This window comes from Quercus robur, chromosome 10 (genome assembly GCF_932294415.1).
Source record: "Quercus robur chromosome 10, dhQueRobu3.1, whole genome shotgun sequence".
Classification (NCBI taxonomy): Eukaryota; Viridiplantae; Streptophyta; class Magnoliopsida; order Fagales; family Fagaceae; genus Quercus; species Quercus robur.
Window position 1 is genome coordinate 42,128,967 of NC_065543.1, and position 19,681 is coordinate 42,148,647.

General features: G+C 34.1%; 2 protein-coding genes and 1 pseudogene across 2 annotated transcripts; all 3 read left to right on the forward strand.

The window, feature by feature from the left end:
• The first annotated feature begins 947 nt into the window (after positions 1 to 947).
• Positions 948 to 8,214, forward strand: LOC126704183 (heat shock cognate 70 kDa protein-like; annotated as a pseudogene).
• A 3,470-nt stretch (positions 8,215 to 11,684) lies between these two features.
• Positions 11,685 to 12,243, forward strand: LOC126704184 (uncharacterized). Its single transcript, XM_050403208.1, has one exon. It carries the CDS (start codon positions 11,685 to 11,687, stop codon positions 12,165 to 12,167), a length of 483 nt encoding a protein of 160 aa, XP_050259165.1. The 3' UTR covers positions 12,168 to 12,243.
• Positions 12,244 to 16,702: 4,459 nt separating this feature from the next.
• On the forward strand, positions 16,703 to 19,654 carry LOC126701641 (mitochondrial outer membrane protein porin of 36 kDa-like). The gene is made up of 5 exons (XM_050399931.1): positions 16,703 to 16,815; positions 16,926 to 17,012; positions 18,373 to 18,434; positions 18,596 to 18,822; positions 19,015 to 19,654. The coding sequence occupies exons 1-5, from the start codon at positions 16,770 to 16,772 to the stop codon at positions 19,319 to 19,321; spliced, it is 729 nt and encodes a 242-aa protein (XP_050255888.1). The 5' UTR covers positions 16,703 to 16,769; the 3' UTR covers positions 19,322 to 19,654.
• Positions 19,655 to 19,681: the final 27 nt, after the last annotated feature.

A 19,681-nucleotide genomic window follows, 5' to 3' on the forward strand; every position in this document is an offset into this window, starting at 1 on the left:
GGGCAACTGATAGGGATAAAATAAAGATTACTCACAATAAGATAAGTCGACGGTTAAAAGTGGACGGATACAACTGAACCCATCAGCCCTTATCTGAAGACTATCGACGAAAGGGATATGTAGGGAGAAGCATCGACAAGGCATACCCTAAGGCTGACGGAGTAATGAAGCTGACGGCATCATAAGGCTGAAGGGATCCTGAAGCTGATGGGATTGAGACTAAAGGCATAGGGTAAGTTGATGACATTAGTCAAAGATTGCTTGCCAATCACGTTTGCGTGTGTAAGGGAATGACTTGCCCTCCACATTTTGAGAAACCTAAGAGGGATTCCTATTTGGAAAGGATCCCGCAAAATACGCTCAAGAAGACTCCTATAAGGAAAAGACTTCTACTCCAAGGAAAAGGGGTCAATCCCTACTACTATAAAAACCCAAGCACCCTCACAAACCAAGGTACGCATAATTTACCCTCTCTAGCACTCTAGAGTTGTGAGAATAGTTCTAACTTGACCTTCGGAGGGTAGTTGGCTGGTACCACACCAGTGCTCTCTGTGAGGTCCTCTCTTTTTTGTGCAGGTGCTATTTCGAGCGTGCGAGGACTGTGTGGCTTACTGATGATTTTTTCAGCATCATCATTTTGTATCAAATGATATCATGTTATTTGTATCAAAATTCAATAAATAAGAGGCATGTATGCAAAAATAACTACCCACCAATATATGTCTTTCAATTGTTAGTGGATTAGTTTTTTTTTTTTTTTGGTCATATCTCACACTTATTAGATTTTGATACTGTTGACTTGGTATCATTTGATATCAAATTCCTTCGTGAGGTCAAGGCATATGTATATTATATAGTACCGTCTTTAACCGTGTCTCATATTCAGTCTACTTTCATCTACTTAGTTTCGGTTTAAAAAAGACTTTGAGCTTCTTGTCCCGACGACAATGGCCAACAAAGGAAAGGGTTCAGGGATTGGGATAGATCTAGGTACAATGTACTCATGTGTGGTAGTGTGGCAAAATGAAAGAGTAGAAATACTAGAGAATGATCAAGGTAACAAGACAACTCCTTCCTTTGTTGCTTTCACTCAGGCGGAACGCTTGGTTGGTGATGCAGCCAAGAACCAAGTTGCTGGGAACGCCACCAACTCTGTCTTTGGTAATCTCTCTACAATGAAATTCCCCCTCTCTCCTTTTTTATAAAATAGATGAATAAAAAGATTTTCTTTTAATGAAGAAAGAGATTTTTTTTTAAAAAAAATTTCTTAAAATCTTGTTTTTCCACTTACCAATATCAAATTATGTTTTTCTTTTTCTTTTTATATTTTATTTTACAAGTTAGAAATTTCACTCTAAGCTAATTTAAGTGTATGCATGCGTGAAACTTCCTCTTTTAGATTTAAACTTCAGCCATTTCCCCTTACATTCTATAATCACTTATACTTGTAGAGTGACCATCGCTCCAAGGGTACGCGGTGGTTATCAAACTATATTCTTGAAAACCTTTTAATCTTACCGTAGCTAGTTTTATTTTAATTTTGAAAGTATTGAAAAAAATATTATGGAGATATTATTTTTCTTTTTAATTTGAAACTGTTAGCAGTTATTGTAGGAGTAGAATTTAATGGATTGTGGATAGTTTTACATTTCTTAATACAAAATTTATCATATATTCTTTTAGATAAATAAGAGAAATGCTATTACAACAATATTTTCACAACAATTCCAAGTTAGCCAGTTACTTGCTGTTATTGTGGGAAAGAAAGTAATTTCAATGATGAATTTAAATTAAAAATCCGTAACAACCTAACACCTAAAATTTGTTGTAAAAATATTGTAAAAATAAATGATCTCTTTCATAAAAGTGATTTGCAAAGGTTAATAAGGGAAAACAAATCTGCTCTTACCATTTGGACTCGCGTAGAGAAAGTGTGAAGATGCTGGTATGGATTATTGGGTAACGAGTTTTGTGGAAAGCAAAAGATAATTGGATGTATCATTATATGTCGAGCTGTTTGTATTCACTGTAATATTTTGTTTCTCAAAAAAGAAAAAAGAAAAAAATCCCTTTAAGAATTTTCATTAAAAAAAAAAATCAATTTTAGAAATCTTAATAATAGCATTCATATATCAAAACGTCATCTATTCAGGGTTCGAAGTCAGGATACGAATTCGCAACTTCAATAATAGAAATCATTAAAGAACTAGGAAACTTTTCTACATTCCGGCATCAATTACGAACTTATTGCTCTTTCTTTTTAAGTGTCAAATTTATTTTGACAAAGTTTTCATAGTAGCAAATCTCAACAAATAAAATAGTATAAAAGAGGGAGAAAAAATATTTAAGATTAAATTACAAGCGTAAAGTTCGGAGTAATTTCAAATTTGTTCCCTAAAGTTTCGAATTTTTTATATACTCCCTTATCGTTAAGTATCACGGCACTTTGCAATTTAGACAAAAATCAACCATTAGCACATGAAGTTGCTTTTGATAACATTGTGATTTACGTTAAAATCTTCAATTTGATTAGAGCTGATAATACAAGTTTGAATTTTATAATCAGAACTTTAATTAAAATCTAGATAATTACAAATATTGTCGTATATTTTTGTGATAAATCTCACCACACCCAAATAAAATACACAAAGAAATTATCATAAAAAGAAGTTTCATTGATATTTATAACATTACACACACTTTACTACACACCACTCTTCACTATTTCATTCACGGCTTATTTCCTTACACCAATTTCCTTTCTCACTACTTATTCTTGGATACCTTGATACAATCAGTAGCTAGCCTTATATAGAGAATACAAAGGAGATGAAAAAAACATTAAATGCTACCACCTAAGAGTGAATGAAAAAAAAAAATGATTGAGAAGTCCATATTTGTTGGCTTTATTTAGTTACAAATTTGTATGTATTTATTTATTATTTTAATGTATCTTTCTGGGACTTAATTGTATTAGGGGTAGACATACTTGAGCCTCTTTTTTTCCCAGCTATTTTGGAAAATTGCATTCTCAATGATCTCGCGACCTCAGGCAACTTGCGGAGCCTGCGAGACACACATGGTAGGATGTTAGGATCAGAGTGATGATTGGGCAAGTCGCAACCATCTTGCAAGTTGCACAATCTCTATACTTTGCTCTTTGTACATTTTCTGGCTAGTGTATATGTGCTAGTACACACACTCACAAGTAGTGTGTGTGGCAAGGGCTTCAAATAAGAGTCTTAACAAACCCTAGTTGATAGAATACAATTCTAAGAAAGGCCATTCTATGTAAGAAAAGAGAGAGAGCTTTTGGTTTTTAAGAAAAATCAACTCCGCCATCTTTTTTTCATCTCTTTCAATCTTCGATTGAGATATTGTATTCCTTCATCTCACCCTAACACATAGGCCTTGTGAGTTGAGTGAAAGTTCATGGAAACTTGAGAAGCCACATTCAAAATCCTTTTTTTTTTTTTTTTGGTGGTGTTTTCATTGGTGCTTCAATGGAGGTTCTCCGATAACCTAGAAAGAGAAAGGACTCGGAGTAGTTAGTTGCTAATTGGAGCTTGGAGGGCTCAAGTACATATAGACTTGTGGGCTTAGACGGTTCATAATGTTCTTCTGTACTACAACTATCTTGTCTAGTGGAGATTTCTGACAGGTGGTCGGGCAAGAGGTTTTCCACCCAGTGTTACGGGTTTTCCTTTTCTTAAACACTTCTTGGTATTTGGTTTGGTTTGCTTGCTCTTCCCTTATTTTCATTGTGCTTTATATTTGTTATGCATTGTTTAGTATAGCTTTTGTTCAATGGAAATTGGTTAATCATTTATACTTGGACTAATATCATTAGTTCAGTTTAAAAGGAGATTAAGCCATAAAAAGCATGGTTTATGTGTAACACCCCATAATTTTGATACCAATTTAATTATTATGCGTAAATTATAAAGGAGGCCTACAATTAAATGGATTAAATTGATTTGGGCCTAAGATATTAAAAATAAGATAAATACTATGGGATATGAATCTCAAGTGAGGTGGCATAAGTAAATATATGAGCCTTGATAATCTTAGCCTTTTATCTTTTAAGTTACACGTGTATGTACATAAGAAGTTCCTTTTTGTTTTCAGCTGCAACATGCGAGTGAGCTGTTTCTTTTCTTCTCTGCGGCTGTGTAGGAGAATCAGGTCAGCTCTCCTCTTTATTTGGGTTCTTGTATTTATGTGATACCTAGCAAGTGTCTATCTAGTTTAAGGGCTATTGATATATCACACACTTAGGATGGAGAAGTTCTATGTATATCAGCCTTTGTGCTGCATAGAACATAGGGGTTAGGTGTGGACTAGGGAAATCAACATTGTCATCTTGTTAATTAAAAAAAAAAAAAAAAATTTATTATGGCTAGAAAATCGTCCCACGTTTTCGGGAAGGAGTTGTTCTTGAAATCACTTTAGTAGCTAATAGGACAATAGGCATGACTTCATAAAATCTAACCTATCAATATATTAAAGGAAAAAGGAAATTCTAAGCATTTGTTCTGATCTCAACAACCCTCACTTATCCTTATATCATGGGAAAGGATGTCCTACAGTTATTATTATATTAGACTAGGAGTGATGGATATAGCTACATGACAAGAAAGGATGTGAATGGTAGATTGATGAGATTTCCCTTATTCGGCCATTTTGAAGTCTTGAATATCCATGATTATATCAATGGAAAAATCAGATTAGGCAGCAGTATTTTTAAGTCCAAAAATCTTATCAAAGCTGAAAGTGTATTGGATAGTTAAGTGAATAAATAGAGGATTTTGGATATATCAATATTGTCTAGGATAAAATCATTTAGTGTGAAAATAGATTTTTAAGTGGGAAATTGTGTATTGATGAACCTATTTTTGGTGTTGCTAGGTTCTAATTCTATTGAATTGTTGTGATTTATCATTTAAGGGAGGTTGATTTCCTTTATTTTTGCGACTAAGAGGTAAGTGGTGTTTACTAATTTTTGGGGTTTTTCCAAAACAACCTTGATTATTAAACTATTTATATCAAATAAATATGTTGATATTCTATATGTAAATTGATATATTATAAATGCTTGATGTGCATATTGACTATTTGTTTTATGAAAAACTTGTGGGACAACCTGAATTTATTTAAACTTATATGCGTGACTATATCTTTATATTTTTGAGAATTATGAATGAATTATTTTTTTTTGTGAGCATATTGAATGTGTTTTGAAAACCTATGGCCAGTTGTGATTAAAAGCTCAGTATTGTATTTAGTCCTTAGCAAGAGACATTCATACTGAAGCTAGTTCTTAGCAAGGGACAGTCCCAGAAAAGGAGACAGTTTACATTTGATAGTTCCTTAGCAAGAGAGTGCACCTTTAGGTTTCAAATGAGCTATCCTTAAGAAAATGGATGAAAAGGAGATTCTAGTCCCTAAAGGGGATAGCACAACCCAGTCAACGGGGCGTAAACGCTGACCACGAGAAAAGCCTAGGAAATTATTTATATAATGGTATTGATATAAATATATATATATATATATATATATATATATATATATATATTACGATGGCTCACAATATAAAGATATTTTTTTTAATGAAATATTTGATGACAAAATATTGATAAGTTACAAGTTATGAATTGTTGTAAGAATTATTTATTTGAAAGGTTTGTTCCCACACCCCAATGTTAGTGAATTCTAATTATTGAGTTATCTCACTCTCCTTTATTTCCCCTTACAGATACATTAGAGGGATTATTGGAGTAGAAATTCTTGGGAGACAGCAGTTACGAACTATTTTGTGGAATTAAGGATTTTATTATTATTTTTATGGCATTAAACATTGTATTGGAGGATTATTTTAAGGATGTTTTGTCTTTGGTGGATTAGAGCTCTGACATTTGTGATGAGATTCTATGTTGCTGATTTCATTTATTTAATATTTTTATGGATTATTTAGATTGAATGGACTTTTATTATTTATGAATTTTGGGGCGTTAATTACATTATGGTTCTAAATACTTGCTAGGGTTGTTATAGCATCTTTCAATGATAGTGTTTCTTACACACAAACTGTTACACATCCCATTTTTGAACTGAAACTGTAACATGAAGTCATGATTTTGAACTAGGAAATCATAACTTCTAGTCATGGTTTTAAAATTATGTGAAAAAAAAAAACCTACACTAGTTCTACATTCACACGGTGAAGCCAAATTGCCAAATTGGTTGAAAAGTTTCCTTCTCACCTAAAGAAATGAAACACTTCTTTATCTTGAACTCTTCTTTACCTGTTGTCACAAATGCAAAACATTGAAATTTTTTACTTCCGGCCTATTGCTCTAGAGTCGGTGGTAACTCTACATTATTAGAGTAATGAGCTGCAAAAAATGTCCGCTTCCATTACTAAAATTCACGAATAAAAAATATACTTATAAAAAAGAGAGTCAACATATAATCTTGTTGCTTCTTATGCCTCATTATTGTCTAATAGTTTTTACATCTACTGTTTGAAGTATCAATTCCTTAAAAGGCTAATTATATTGCAGATGCAAAACGGTTGATTGGTAGGAGATTCAGTGATCCCTTGGTTCAAAGCGATATCAACCTTTGGTCATTAAAGGTCATTGAAGGTCCGGGTGATAAGCCTATGGTTGTGGTCAATTATAAGGGCGAAGAGAAGCATTTTGCCCACGAGGAAATCTCATCTATGGTCCTAAAAAAGATGAGTGAGATAGCCGAATCCTACCTGGGCACAACTGTGAAGAATGCGGTTGTTACTGTCCCCGCCTACTTCAATGATTCCCAGCGTAAGGCTACAAAGGATGCTGGAGGCATTGCAGGCCTTAATGTCCTGCGTATAATTAATTAACCAACTGCTACAGCCATTGCTTACGGCCTAAACAAGATTGAAGATAGCATTGGCAAGATAAATGTGTTGATTTTTTATTTGGGTGGTGGTACTGCTGATGTCTCACTACTTACTATTGAGAAAGGTGTCTTTGAAGTGAAGGCCGTTGCTGGAGACACTCACCTTGGAGGAGAGGAATTTGGTAACAGAATGATAAAGCACTTTGTCGAAATATTTAAGAAGCAACACAAGGTGGACATTAGTGTAAACTCCAGAGCTCTTAGAAGGTTAAGAACTAAGTGTGAGAAAACAAAAAGGACTCTTTTTTCTGCAATTGAGACTATCGCTGAAGTCGATTCTTTATATGATGGTATTGATTTCTTTTCAATTATTACTCAGTGCCAAATTTACAGAACTCAATATGGATTTGTTCAGGAAGTCTATTGATATTGTGGAGAAGTGCTTGACTGATGCTAACATGGACAAGAGTTTTGTCCATGATGTCGTTGTTACGGGTGGTTCTTCCAGAATTCCTAAGGCGCAGCAGTTGTTGCAGGACTTCTTTGATGGGAAGGAGCTTTGTAAGAGCATTAATCCAGATGAGGCTGTGGCTTATGGAGTTGCTGTTCAGGCTGCTATCTTGACTGGTATAGGTAATGGGAAACTTCAAGATATCGTGCTCTTAGATGTCACCCCCTTGCCTCTTGGCATATCAATTAATTCTATGGGCGATATGTCTGTTTGATTCCAAGGAATTCTGCCATTCCCGCCTCAAAGGTGGGCAACTACATCACTATATATTACAATCAAACTTCTATGACCATCTCAGTGTATGAGGGTGAGAGAGCAAGAACTAAGAATAACAACTTCTTGGGGGAATTTGTGCTTGATGGTATTCCTCCAGCACCCAGGGGTGAAGCTCTGGTCAAAGTTGGCTTTGATATTGATGCCAATGGTATCTTGAATGTGTCTGCTGAGGAGATTTCCACTGGTTTGAGGAGGAAAATGACCATCACTAATGATAAGGCAAGACTGTCCAGTGAAGAGATCAACAGGATGGTTAGGTTAGTGATGCAAAGGCGTACAAGGCTGAAGATGATGAACACAGGAAGAAGGTTAAGGCTAAGGAAGCTTTGGAGAACTATGCTTACAACATGAGGAATACTATCAATGATGAGAAGATTGGTTCCAAGCTTGCCCCTGCAGCTAAGAAAAATATTCTAGATGCTATTGAACAGACAATTCAATGGATAGATGACCTCCAGCTCGTGGATTCGGAACTGTATCATGACAAGCTAAAATGGCTCGAGAACATTTGCAATCCCATCAGGATTTGTGTAAAGCAATAATAAATTTGATGCTGGATATGGAGTCTGTTGTGGCAACCTATCATTTCAATGGATGTAATGGTTCAAACTTCAAACTATGTTACCACTTTCCAGTGCTACTATTTTGAATGTGACTACAAATTATTATTATTATTATAATTTTTGGTTCTATTGTTTTCTTGTTAGTTATTTGGCTTTATAAGGCAACGGTTGGAAATTTTCAAGACATGTCCACTGATAAGGATTTAGTTTCAAGCCTTCAACACATAGCTTGGTCATTGAATTCAGTTTCAGTACAGTCACGCCATCGAAGGTGTGAAGTGTGAACAGGTAAAAATGAAATGAACTGGGAACCAAATAAAACACCAACAATTTTTGGGCCTTGTTCAGTAAGTAAAATCAAGGCATAATAAAACCCAAACAGAGTAAGTAAAATCTTCCTGAATCTTGCGGAACCAACCAAAGAAAATTATGTGGATTTCATCTAAACACCAATTTGGTCATTTTAGAGGTTTTGGGGTATTTTAGAAGTATTTTTGATATTTTAGACTCAAAACATTCATCCCCTCTAAAACACCCTTGTCCTTAAGGATCTTCAAAGGTTTTATTCTTCCTCTGCCACCAAGTACTTCTCTTTAGTTTTTCACATATCAACCTTTTGGATTTAATCGCCTTTCCTTTTTCGCATTCCTCAAGATTTTTTTTTTTTTTTTGGCAATGACATGCATTTAGCTTTCGTAAAAGTGAACGATGTAGAGATATAGATTGTAACTCTTTTGTTGTTCTAAGGCCGTACTTGTCCACCCTTTCAGACATTTTAGTTGCTTTTTGGTTCACGAAGCTGCAATCCTTGCCAATATTTTGTAAGCCTCCATTGCCACTGAAACACGAAAAGAGTTTTGCTACCTTTGGAACGATAACACTGAACTCTTCGTCTCACCTCAGTTGTATGAGCTTTCTGCATGATTGCATTTTGGTTACCTTCAATTTGAACAAGACAGGCAAGCATCGCAGCGAGCATCTGTTGCATCTCTTAGATTATTAATCAGCTGTCCTAAAGTTAAGGAAACTATGTTACTGACTTCACCTTCATACTGGACACAATTGTTTTAGGAAGCGAACCAAAATCTTTAAATATATATATATATAAATATATATTTAATACAAAATATAAATTTTACTCTAACCTAATTTAAATGTATATATGTGTGAAGCTCCCTCTTAGAAACTTAAATCCCGACTTTTGTCCCCCACACTCCACATAAATCTTTAAATTGATAAGTGAACTATTTTGAAGAAGTCTAGGTTCTGTGGTAGACTAGCTAACAATTTGTAACTTAATTATACATGACTACTATTTATTCATTATCAACGTATAAATTTACTCAAGATAGACTTCCAAATAAATATATCTGTCAATAAAACTAATCATAACTCATCCTAATCCAAACCAATTTATTTGAATAAAATTATTTATCCAATACTAGTTAATTTAAATTAGATTCATAGAGCTCGCTTGACTTTTTCTGTCTTTGTCTATGACATTTGTCTAGTGTATCCAAAAAACAGGGCAAAAACTTGTTTGACACACTGTTTCAGTGATTTATAACTGAAAAAATGGTTTAAAGTCACTTTTTTTTTTTCTTTTTTTATCAAGGTAATTAAAGTCACGTTTTCGAGTTATAAAAAGACATAAGACACACGTCATAAAAACAAACACTGCCCAAAAAAAAATTATGCCCAAAAAGAGAGGGCTTATAGAGAATGATGAGGAACCACCCAATCAAAGGTTTATTACTTAGCACTATTCATAGATAGAAAATATAAATGGCATGAATAATGAATTTTTTTTTAATAGATAAACTGGATGCATGGAATAATTTCTGGAGAGAGAACATATCACAAATTCACAATATTTGCCGAGAAATAAGTCCAGAGAATTTTTATTTACAAGTAGTTTGTGGCTTAGCGTGGAAAGTTGATGCTATTTTCAGAATTAATTTCAAAAGTAGCACATACCAAGTGTTTGAATTGAGAACAAAACATGTGGGCATTCATATTTCTCGCTAAACCAGATTAATTATTTAGATATATATATATATATATATATATATATATATTACTTGTCAGGATCACAGAATAAATACCGAGGTCACCCTGTAGTTTGTGCAAACTGTAAACAACACAAGAATTGAGATTCTACATATCTTATTGCAATAGCCCAAGTGATTGAGACTCCAGGTATATCATCATGCCCTCTGATCTTCTCCTCATCTTTGTATTTCTTCTGCTTCTTCAATCTACTAGTACATGGTCTCTTTTGATGGCCAATACAGTGATACAGATTGATGATAGGAGGAAATAGTTAAGTGCTAAATGATGTAATGCTGAAACCATTGTAACATAATGATGTAGGCATGATATTTGAAATGAAGAGATGGCTTTAGCTAGAGTACATTTCTAACTACATAATATATATCAGCAACCCATTCCTCACTCGAGGCAAAACCTTTAATGTGTCTCTCTATCATGGTAAATCTACTCATGCCATCTTATAGCATAGTGAAATGCATGTAGAAATAAGCAAAGATGCGATCTAATTTGGACCTTTTTTTTTTTTTTTTTTACTATTACCTTGTGCATGTGCAGTCCCCCAATTCTACACACATCGGATATTTACAAAAATGAATCCTTTAGAGGTGGCTCCAAGATGCTGGCAAGAGGTTTTGAACCTAAAATTTCATGGATAATATGAGGCCTTAAGAACCACTAAGCCAACCCTTTAGAGTTCAATTTGAACCATGTTACATATTGAAAGGAGGCATTAAGCAAAAATGCCTGTCATCACCATGACTTAATGGTCACTTCAGTTCCCAGCTTCATTGCATTGATGCTATGACTTCTTTTATCAACATGTCAAATTTATATACCTGTTACAATGTACATAATCATTGGATGTAATAGTCAACCGATATTTTAATTGAGAGATTCATATTCTCTAGATTTCTTAGGGTACTCTACAAAATAGATTTTCTTAAGTCTTAACCATTCTTTAATGATATAATGGTCTAGATTCTGCCATATCAGCAATCCACTAACAATAATCTTAATTATTTTGTTTGTAACATTATTTTATTATTTTAAGAATATTCTTAGTGGAATGCTGACATGGTAGAATCTTGACCATTAAATTATTAAAGAGTGATTAGGATTTAAGGAAATCTACTGGTAGAGTACCTTAGGAAATCTAGAGGATCTGAATCCTTTAATTGAGAAAACCAACATCACATAACATATTGAAGTTATATATAGTAGTGTCTGCTTAAAATGGAAAAAAAGAGTTATACTAATATTCTATACAAGAAGGCTTATTAGTGTTGGTAGGCATTTAAAAGTTTTCCTTGATGCTCCTTAACATTCTAAATCTCACCAATTTTATGTTTTCAGAGGGAATTCAGTAACCGAAAGCTGAAACATTCCTTATTTTAAACATGGGAGAGACGGAGGATTCCAATAAACATGAAGACAAAGGTGAAGTTGAAAAGAAGGCTAAGAAAGAAAAGGAAGAGAAACACGGCCATGATGATGTAAAAGAAGATAAGGGAGAGGAGAAAAAGAAGGACAAGGACAAGAAAAAGAAAGACAAGGATGGTAAGGAGGGCAAAGAAGGTGGAAAGGAGAAGAAGGATGATGATGCAAAAGAAGAGAAGGGAGAGGAGAAAAAAAAGGATAAGGATAAGAAAAAGAAAGACAAGGATGGTAAGGAGGACAAAGAAGGTGGAAAGGAGAAGAAGAAAAAGAATCCTGAAGATAAGAAAGACCCTGCAAAACTGAAGCAAAAGCTTGAAAAGCTTGATTCCAAAATGCAGGCACTGGTGGCCAAGAAAGAAGAAATTTTGAAACTGCTAAAAGAAGTTGAACAAGGTGCCCCAAATGCAAGTGAAGCATCCGGCCCCCCCACCACCTCCTCTTGAGGCTAGTCTATGTCCCTTATGTGAAAAGTGCAAATGCTTCATTAGGAATTTTTAGTCTGTATATGATTTTTGTGAAAATGACAGTGTATCTTCTGCATAGGCAGTTGGCATTTAATTAAGAATGCTTGACTAATTTATGTCAATGCAAAATAATTTCATAAACGTAATAATTAAATTAAATACTCAAATAACAAATAACAAATGGGAAGAGAAAATAAGTCATATAGCAAGAATAACCTGTTGTGAAAATTGGCACTATAGATTGGATTTTGATTTGATAACTTATGTAAGGAATGAAGCTTGGTCCGGAAGCAATGCATACAGTAAGAACATTAAGTTGCATTGATCACGGACCAAACTTTATTCCAGACATTATAATTATCACTCCTTACTGATAATAGAACTTGATAGAAATATATTACTGAACATTCAAACAATGCCTTGTGCTTTTAAGCCAAAACACTGCAGAAAGGCTCTGGCATGGTTCTATCCACTGGCTAATAGGTTCATCTTATATGATTTGAGCTCTAAGAGACATCATTGCACTCCACTAGGTTTTTGCTCCCCTGCAGAGGTGCAAAAATTACACAAGGTCTGTGCAAATCAATGTCAGAAGAGCGCATACACATTGGCCAATCACAAATTAAATGGTAAACCACTAATGTCACTTTTGTTTAAAAAGAGATGATTAAGGTAATGAAAATTTGGTTTTCATATGTCGTCTAGTGATTTAACCATTCATTCACGCGGAGACAAGCTAAGCAACCATCTTTGCAACAAGGATCAGATCAGTTTCATGGCATGCAATCAGAATTTCACAATATGATTGTTTTCTTGAAAATAATTTAATGGACCGCTGCATTTAAATTTCAATTTGAGAAACTTGTTCTTACAAATTACTACCATAGAATAGACAAAACACCTTTAAAATGAAATGGAGACATGGTATGATTTTTTATGCCATTATATATACTGGCTACTATTCTACTTCCTGTAAGTTGAGTGGTTGAAGTTATTGTCTCTATCATAATTAGCAACCATGTTTAGATGAGAGAAACCTATAATCTCAAAAACTGATTTTGGAGAAATTACTTCGACCATTTCAAAATATTGTAGTGGACAATAGGCAGACTTTGGATGGAGTTCTTGTAGGTATGCACTTCATTGGCTCTAGATTCAGAGCTTGGACATTGTTAAGGCTAAATTGGTTGGAGGGAAAATAGAAGGAAAGGAAATGGGAGTTAATCTGGAGTAAACATTTGTGTTACACAAGTCCTTTGGCAACCACACCCACCCCCCCACCCCCCCAAAATTAGTGGACATGGATGCAAAGGAGCTAGTCTTTCTTATTAATAGCCAAAAAATTCCAAAAAAACTAGTTCAAATTATTGTGGTTGAATGCAGAATTATACTCCAAGTTATCCCTCCAAGTTCTGGGGTGCACAGCCTAACTTTTGTGTGGATGTCCTGCAAAGAGAGAGGACGTGATCAAGAAATATACATTTAAGCAATATATTAACAACTGAATGTGAATCACCATAAAGTATCTTTCAATCTGAACTAATTTGGTCAGACAATCTTTGATCAAACAGTAATCCCATGTATAATGAACGTGTTTTCCCTATGTGAAACATCCTGCTTTCAGTCCCACATTTACACTACACAATAGATGGCCTTGCAGCAACAAAACTCCTCTGATTCCTGCTGTTTCCCACAAACTTGAATAGCCCCAGAGCCCTATCCTTCTCCCATCATATCATCTATAATTAAAATCATTTCCATGTAAAAGTGGAACCCATTCTCACGACGAGTGCCACAAATTCAATATCTCTAAGATGTTCATGGATGTAATATAATAGTATGTACAAGCATTTGGGCTAGTGACCAATGCCTTGGAGAGATTCTTCAGCACTAGACTCTCGTCATGTCGAGCTTCCTAGTATAAAATGCTTTTTATCAATCAAAACATCCTTGATTTGAGAGAAGCCCTATTTCATGATCAAGCGTTGACGCATGAAAATGTAATCCCATTGTCTCTTTCTAGACAGTCAATGGGGTCATTGAACATTTCAAGAACGCATTGCCATTTATATGAAGCACAAGAGTCAATGCTTTGTAAGCGAAAGCCAACATCCATGAAGTGGAGTCATGGTCATTGGAAATGACTTTCAGCTAAAAAATCAGTGCTAGAACTTTGATGCAACATGTTATGGAATAGACATTGTAACCTCTTTTAATTCATGGCTACCAACAGAAATCTTTAATTTCAACAACTAATATTGGAGAAGCTACTTCCACAATTACGAAAATTTAAAATGGATTTGAACTACAATGGACATTAATGTTTGGGACTATGGAGATTGGATTTGACGTTTGGTGAAAAAGAAAGAATAAAAATCAGTTGCACGTTTAAGAATCCATTTTATGCTCCATCAATACACACCAATGAAAATTTTATGAGCCACTCTAGTTTTGTATTTTTTTTAGAATAATTTTAGTGGTTCTATTTTATACTTCACCAACTCGATTATGATTTTCTAAATAATTCTCTCGTTAAGGAGGGGGGATTTTGAACCGTGAATGTCTCAAACTCTCAATTGGAAATACGAATGTGTCAAAAGTCTTGTAACTTAATTGACCGCTCCTCCTTTTATTTATCTATTTATTTTTAATTTTATTTTTTTATGAGGAAAAATAAAGTGACATGTGAATTATGATAGATTGCAATTGCGATTGGTGGGGTATTAAGTGAAAAATTCAGAATGGTATGACCTTTTGGGATGAAAACAAACAACAACAACAAAAAGTTGGTGGAGCATAGTTTTATTAACACCTATGCTGCAGGTCGTTTGCCACCAAAAAAAAAAAAAAAAATTGTGTACTAGGAGATGTTGCAAACTTGCAATTACGTATAAGCTAAAAAGATAGGCAACAGGCCAACAAGGCATATCTGGTTTTTTAACGCCATACGGGTACAAACGCTTTACGTGAAGTATATGTCAAGCCAACTCTTGGAATTTTCATCCTAACATGATATGAATTTTCAAGATCCACAAGTGGGGAAAAGTCAAAATATGAAAATAATGTTCACATGTTTATAAAAAAAATAAATGAATAAATTAAATAATGTTTACATATGAACCAGTGAAAAAATAAATGTGATGCATGCTTCAAAACTTTAAAAAGTTATATATCTTTGCGTTTAGTTGCTTGTTTTATTTTTAATTTTTTTATTTCATGTCAAATTATTAAAATCTAAACGATGGCAATGCAACTTTTAAATACTTTCTGAAAATTATTATAAAAGCGGGGTGGAACTTCAAGGCAAGGTGATTGGAGTAGTTATTGATACATGAACAAGTTCTTCATTTGTTTTTGTTTTGGTGCAAGCCTGCAATAGCTTATAATGTGCATTGATCTTGAATAACACCTAATTATCATATAGCTTGAGCCTACTCATATGGTTTTGATATTTGCTGTAATTGTAATTACTAAATGTTGTGGATGTAGGATTTGTTGTGAAATGTTGTGAACGTAGCAATTTTCTTACTATCTAGATCATCGTAAAGTTGCACAGATTCAACATCAGTGCACAATATTGATGGATTCAAAGGAAACATCGGGCTTTCCCAAGTTAATTTCTGTTAATGGTGCCACCCTGATTAAAGAAGAAAGGGCCAAGACTCAAGAGGTACAAGAATGCAACATACTGAGCTGATTCATGTGTGATTTAGTACTTATGTACCATTCACTGGAGCAATCACACCTAGGATAACTAGTAAGATTCCCACTAATAAAAGAAAAGAAAATGGATTACTCCTTCCTTTTCTTTTGTGCTAATGCTAAATTCCAAAATAGGTAATCACCTCCATCTCAAAAAAAAGTAGGCAATCACCTATTGAAGCCTAGAGGAATCAACACTAGTTACAAATTACCTGGAATTTCTGCCCATTTGATATGAACAGAACAGAACATTGATGGCAAATTAATTCCTCCAGTTATTCAAGGAAGGAATGAAATATTACCACAAAAATAGTAACTGTAATAATAATTACCCAAGTCCCAAAAATAGGAAAAAAAAAAAAAATTGCCATGCATTTTACCAAGTGCATGCCAAGGTTTTGAAAGGTATGATGAAACTGAAAGGTTGAAACCATCGAACCTCAATGACTCTTTGGTGCATTTCAACTACTTTGGTGGAGATTTGGAAACCTATACATGTATTTATTGGACTGAAAATGTAGAGGAACCAAATCAAGAGCAACCTATTCTCTTTAGTGCTACAGCAAATGTGTGTCAGGTGAGAGTATAATAAATCATCCTGCTGTTTTTGTTCTTTCTTGCTGTTCTAAGTCCACTCTAAACTGCAGCTTTGTCAAAGATCATTGTATAACTATAGCTCTAATAGGCCACTAAATTTTTTATCAAACGGGTTCTTGGAAATTTCTCTTACTAATTCTTCTGCTTGTCAGTACAATAGGAAACTTCCTCTTTGGCTGCTTCTTTCCAGTTCCAATAAATCTTCACGCCAACCAATGCAATCAGCTAAAAACAAAAATTTTGATCTCCATTTTTTTTTTTAAGGTTTAACAACAAACCAGCATGTACTACCCTGGTTTATACTTTGATATTGGCAGAAAGGCCAGAGGTTATCTCATCTGTTTGGTTTCTCATTTATTGTTAGAATGATTTCTTATTAGATAATTCTGGGTTCTTTATTGTAATATACTTATATTGATTTTTTTACTTCTATGCTAGATCTTCTATACAATGGATATGTTCAGCGACCACCAAAGGACCTTCACTTCCAACGCCTTGACTGCAATCTTGATCTCTCCTGTCAATGTAATTGTCTCTTCAATGGATAAAGCTACTGTTTCTTTTTTCTTTTTTAATTTCTTCTCATGTAATTTTTTTCCGTTAAAGAATATTTTTATCTTTGTGTTAAAGAATTCAATTTCTTGGTTAATTACATGTGTATTTATTTCTTAGACTCTAAGATTAAAAATTCATAGTATTGCATATAAAATAAACAACCTAATATGTAGAATTAGGTTCCTATTTAAATTTTTTGCCTTAGAGATTTCCAAACCTTAAAGGTTTGGATATTTGATATTATCTAAACTGATTAATAGAATTGAAATCGTGTTTTTAAGTAACGATTTTTGTACAATGTGAATACTATTGAATTTTTTTCCTTAGAGATATCCAAACTTTGAATGTTTGGATGTTTGATATCCAAACCGATATTTAAAATTGAAATCATGTTTCTAAAACACTATTTTTGTATCACATGAATACTATTGAATTTTTGCCTTAAAGGCATTCAAATTGATGTCTGATATCAGAACTAATATGTAGAATTGAAATCATGTTTCTAAGACATGATCATAATGGGAAAAAAAAAAAAAAAAAAAAAAAAGCAACCTGATCACTTCAGTACACATTTGTCATGTTATGCCTGCTATGTTTAGAGTTCAAAAATATAACAACTAAATAGACAGATGTTGCTTTAATTATCAATATCCATTTTCTGTATTTCTTATTTGCTATGCATAGGTCATGGTAGTAATTTCAGATTCTGAACATGATAAATGTGGGTTTCCAAAACTGGTATTGGAATGAATATTCAAAGACTCAAAGAATGATTTAACTATTGGATTGGGTAACATTAAATATCTTGATAACTATATGAGGTAATATACTTATACAGTTATACCATCACAAGGAAAATTTTAAATTTTGTCAGGATTTCGTTCATTGAGATAATAATACGCTTGAAGAGGTCAATCATATAATACATTGATCACTAGTTCCCAGAATCTAAAAATGGACTGCTCTGGCATCTGTTCTTTGGTTTGGATCAGTCTCATTGCAGTCAAGAAGAATGCTGTTTTCCCCTTTAAATAAAAGTTATGGTAATGTGATGACTTAGTTGTCATGCTATTCAGTTCTTTGTGCTCCTAATGAAGCTGTTGTTTGCCGGCCAACAATAAGACAATTTAACACACTGAATAATTAAGAGCTCAATCTATAATGTTAACTCTGAGCTAACTTACTTAAGAATTTGAAGCAAACCCCATAAGCAAGAATAGTAGTTCTGATTATAATTTTGAGCTCAATCATTTGTTTGCAAATAGTTGGAAACTGATCTAGTTCAATATGATACTTTAGCTTGAACTTTGGTTTTCCATGACTCTCACAGTTAGAGATATTGTGCCTGGACTGAGGACCCTTTTTAAACTGTCCATTCCTGATTCTGCCAAGGTAAGAATCTTCTGTCACTTTCTTGCCATCTTAAACCTGAACACTTCTTACATCAATATTTTTTTTTTCTATCTCTTTTACTTTCGATTTCCTTGTTGAGCCTGTGGCATGTGATACATTACAGGAGATCCATTCTTAGCCAACAGTGATTGTGGTAACAGGTGGAACTGCAATACTTGCAAAAGTATGTTGGGATAACAGGAGGTCTTGGATTGATAGCAGACCCTCTTACAGGAATTAGCCCCCTCATAAATTTTTCAGGCGTGTTGGGAAGTGATTTTCTCTCCCTTGGAACTGATGTTGCCTTCGACATATCAACAGGAACATTGAACAAACTCAATGCTGGTTTGAGCATCAGCAGTGACTTTCTTATTGCTTCATTGACCTTGTGAGTATTCCCATGAAAAGTTGGAGGAAGAAATTTTTATAAAAAAAAAAAAAAAATTGTTTACTGACTGTTAAGACTTTCAAGAAATTATCAAGACAAATTTTCCACCACACTATGATTCTAAAGTAATTTCAACTGACTATGAACCTGAAACACAAATGGTTGATTCTCTAAGCTCCCCTCACAATGCAGGCATGACAAGCTTGACTCTTGGAAAGCTTCTTGTTACTACGTGATGAATCCCCTGACCAACACTGCCATTGGAGCTGAGCTGAAGCATACCTTTTCAAACAGTGACAGTGCCATCACAGTTGGCGGCCAGCATGCATTGTTTCCTTCTACATTGATGAAGGCTCGAATAAACACATATGGCAGGGCAGGAGCTCTTATTCAGCAAGTGTTTTGGGAAAAGCTTGCTCTAACTGTTGCTGGAGAAGTGGATTTTATGGACATAAATGAAACTCCTAAGATTGGCCTGTCTATTGCTTTCAGGCTTTAGAACAAGTTAGTGGAAAAAGCTTCTCTATTCACACAATGGAGAACAACTTCAGGAGCATATGGTTTTCGTCAAATAATTTGTGCATGTCATAGAAGACAATGGTCATCTTCCTTCCATTCAAGCTAGTTCGTCCAGCATTCAGATAATATTAAGGCAAATACTTAGTAAGTAACAGGTACTGTCCAAGTAAAAACTAGGTAAAAATAAAGGAGAAGTCGGGGTACACATGTATCACTTCCACACAGCATTTATTTGAGAAAATGAGGATATATGTATACAGTTTTTCAGAAAATATTAGTACTTAAAATAAATGGAAATTACTACCTTTTGGCTGTTTTGAGTGCCTAAAATAAGATCAAG

Bases quoted from the DNA above. Each gene is read 5' to 3' on its own strand.
- LOC126704184 (XM_050403208.1), top strand. From the start codon at position 11,685: ATGGGAGAGACGGAGGATTCCAATAAACATGAAGACAAAGGTGAAGTT.
- LOC126701641 (XM_050399931.1), top strand. From the start codon at position 16,770: ATGTACTACCCTGGTTTATACTTTGATATTGGCAGAAAGGCCAGAG. The intron at 17,013-18,372 runs GTAATTGTCTCT...TGACTCTCACAG, and splicing joins TCTTGATCTCTCCTGTCAAT to TTAGAGATATTGTGCCTGGA. The intron at 18,435-18,595 runs GTAAGAATCTTC...TTGTGGTAACAG, and splicing joins CCATTCCTGATTCTGCCAAG to GTGGAACTGCAATACTTGCA.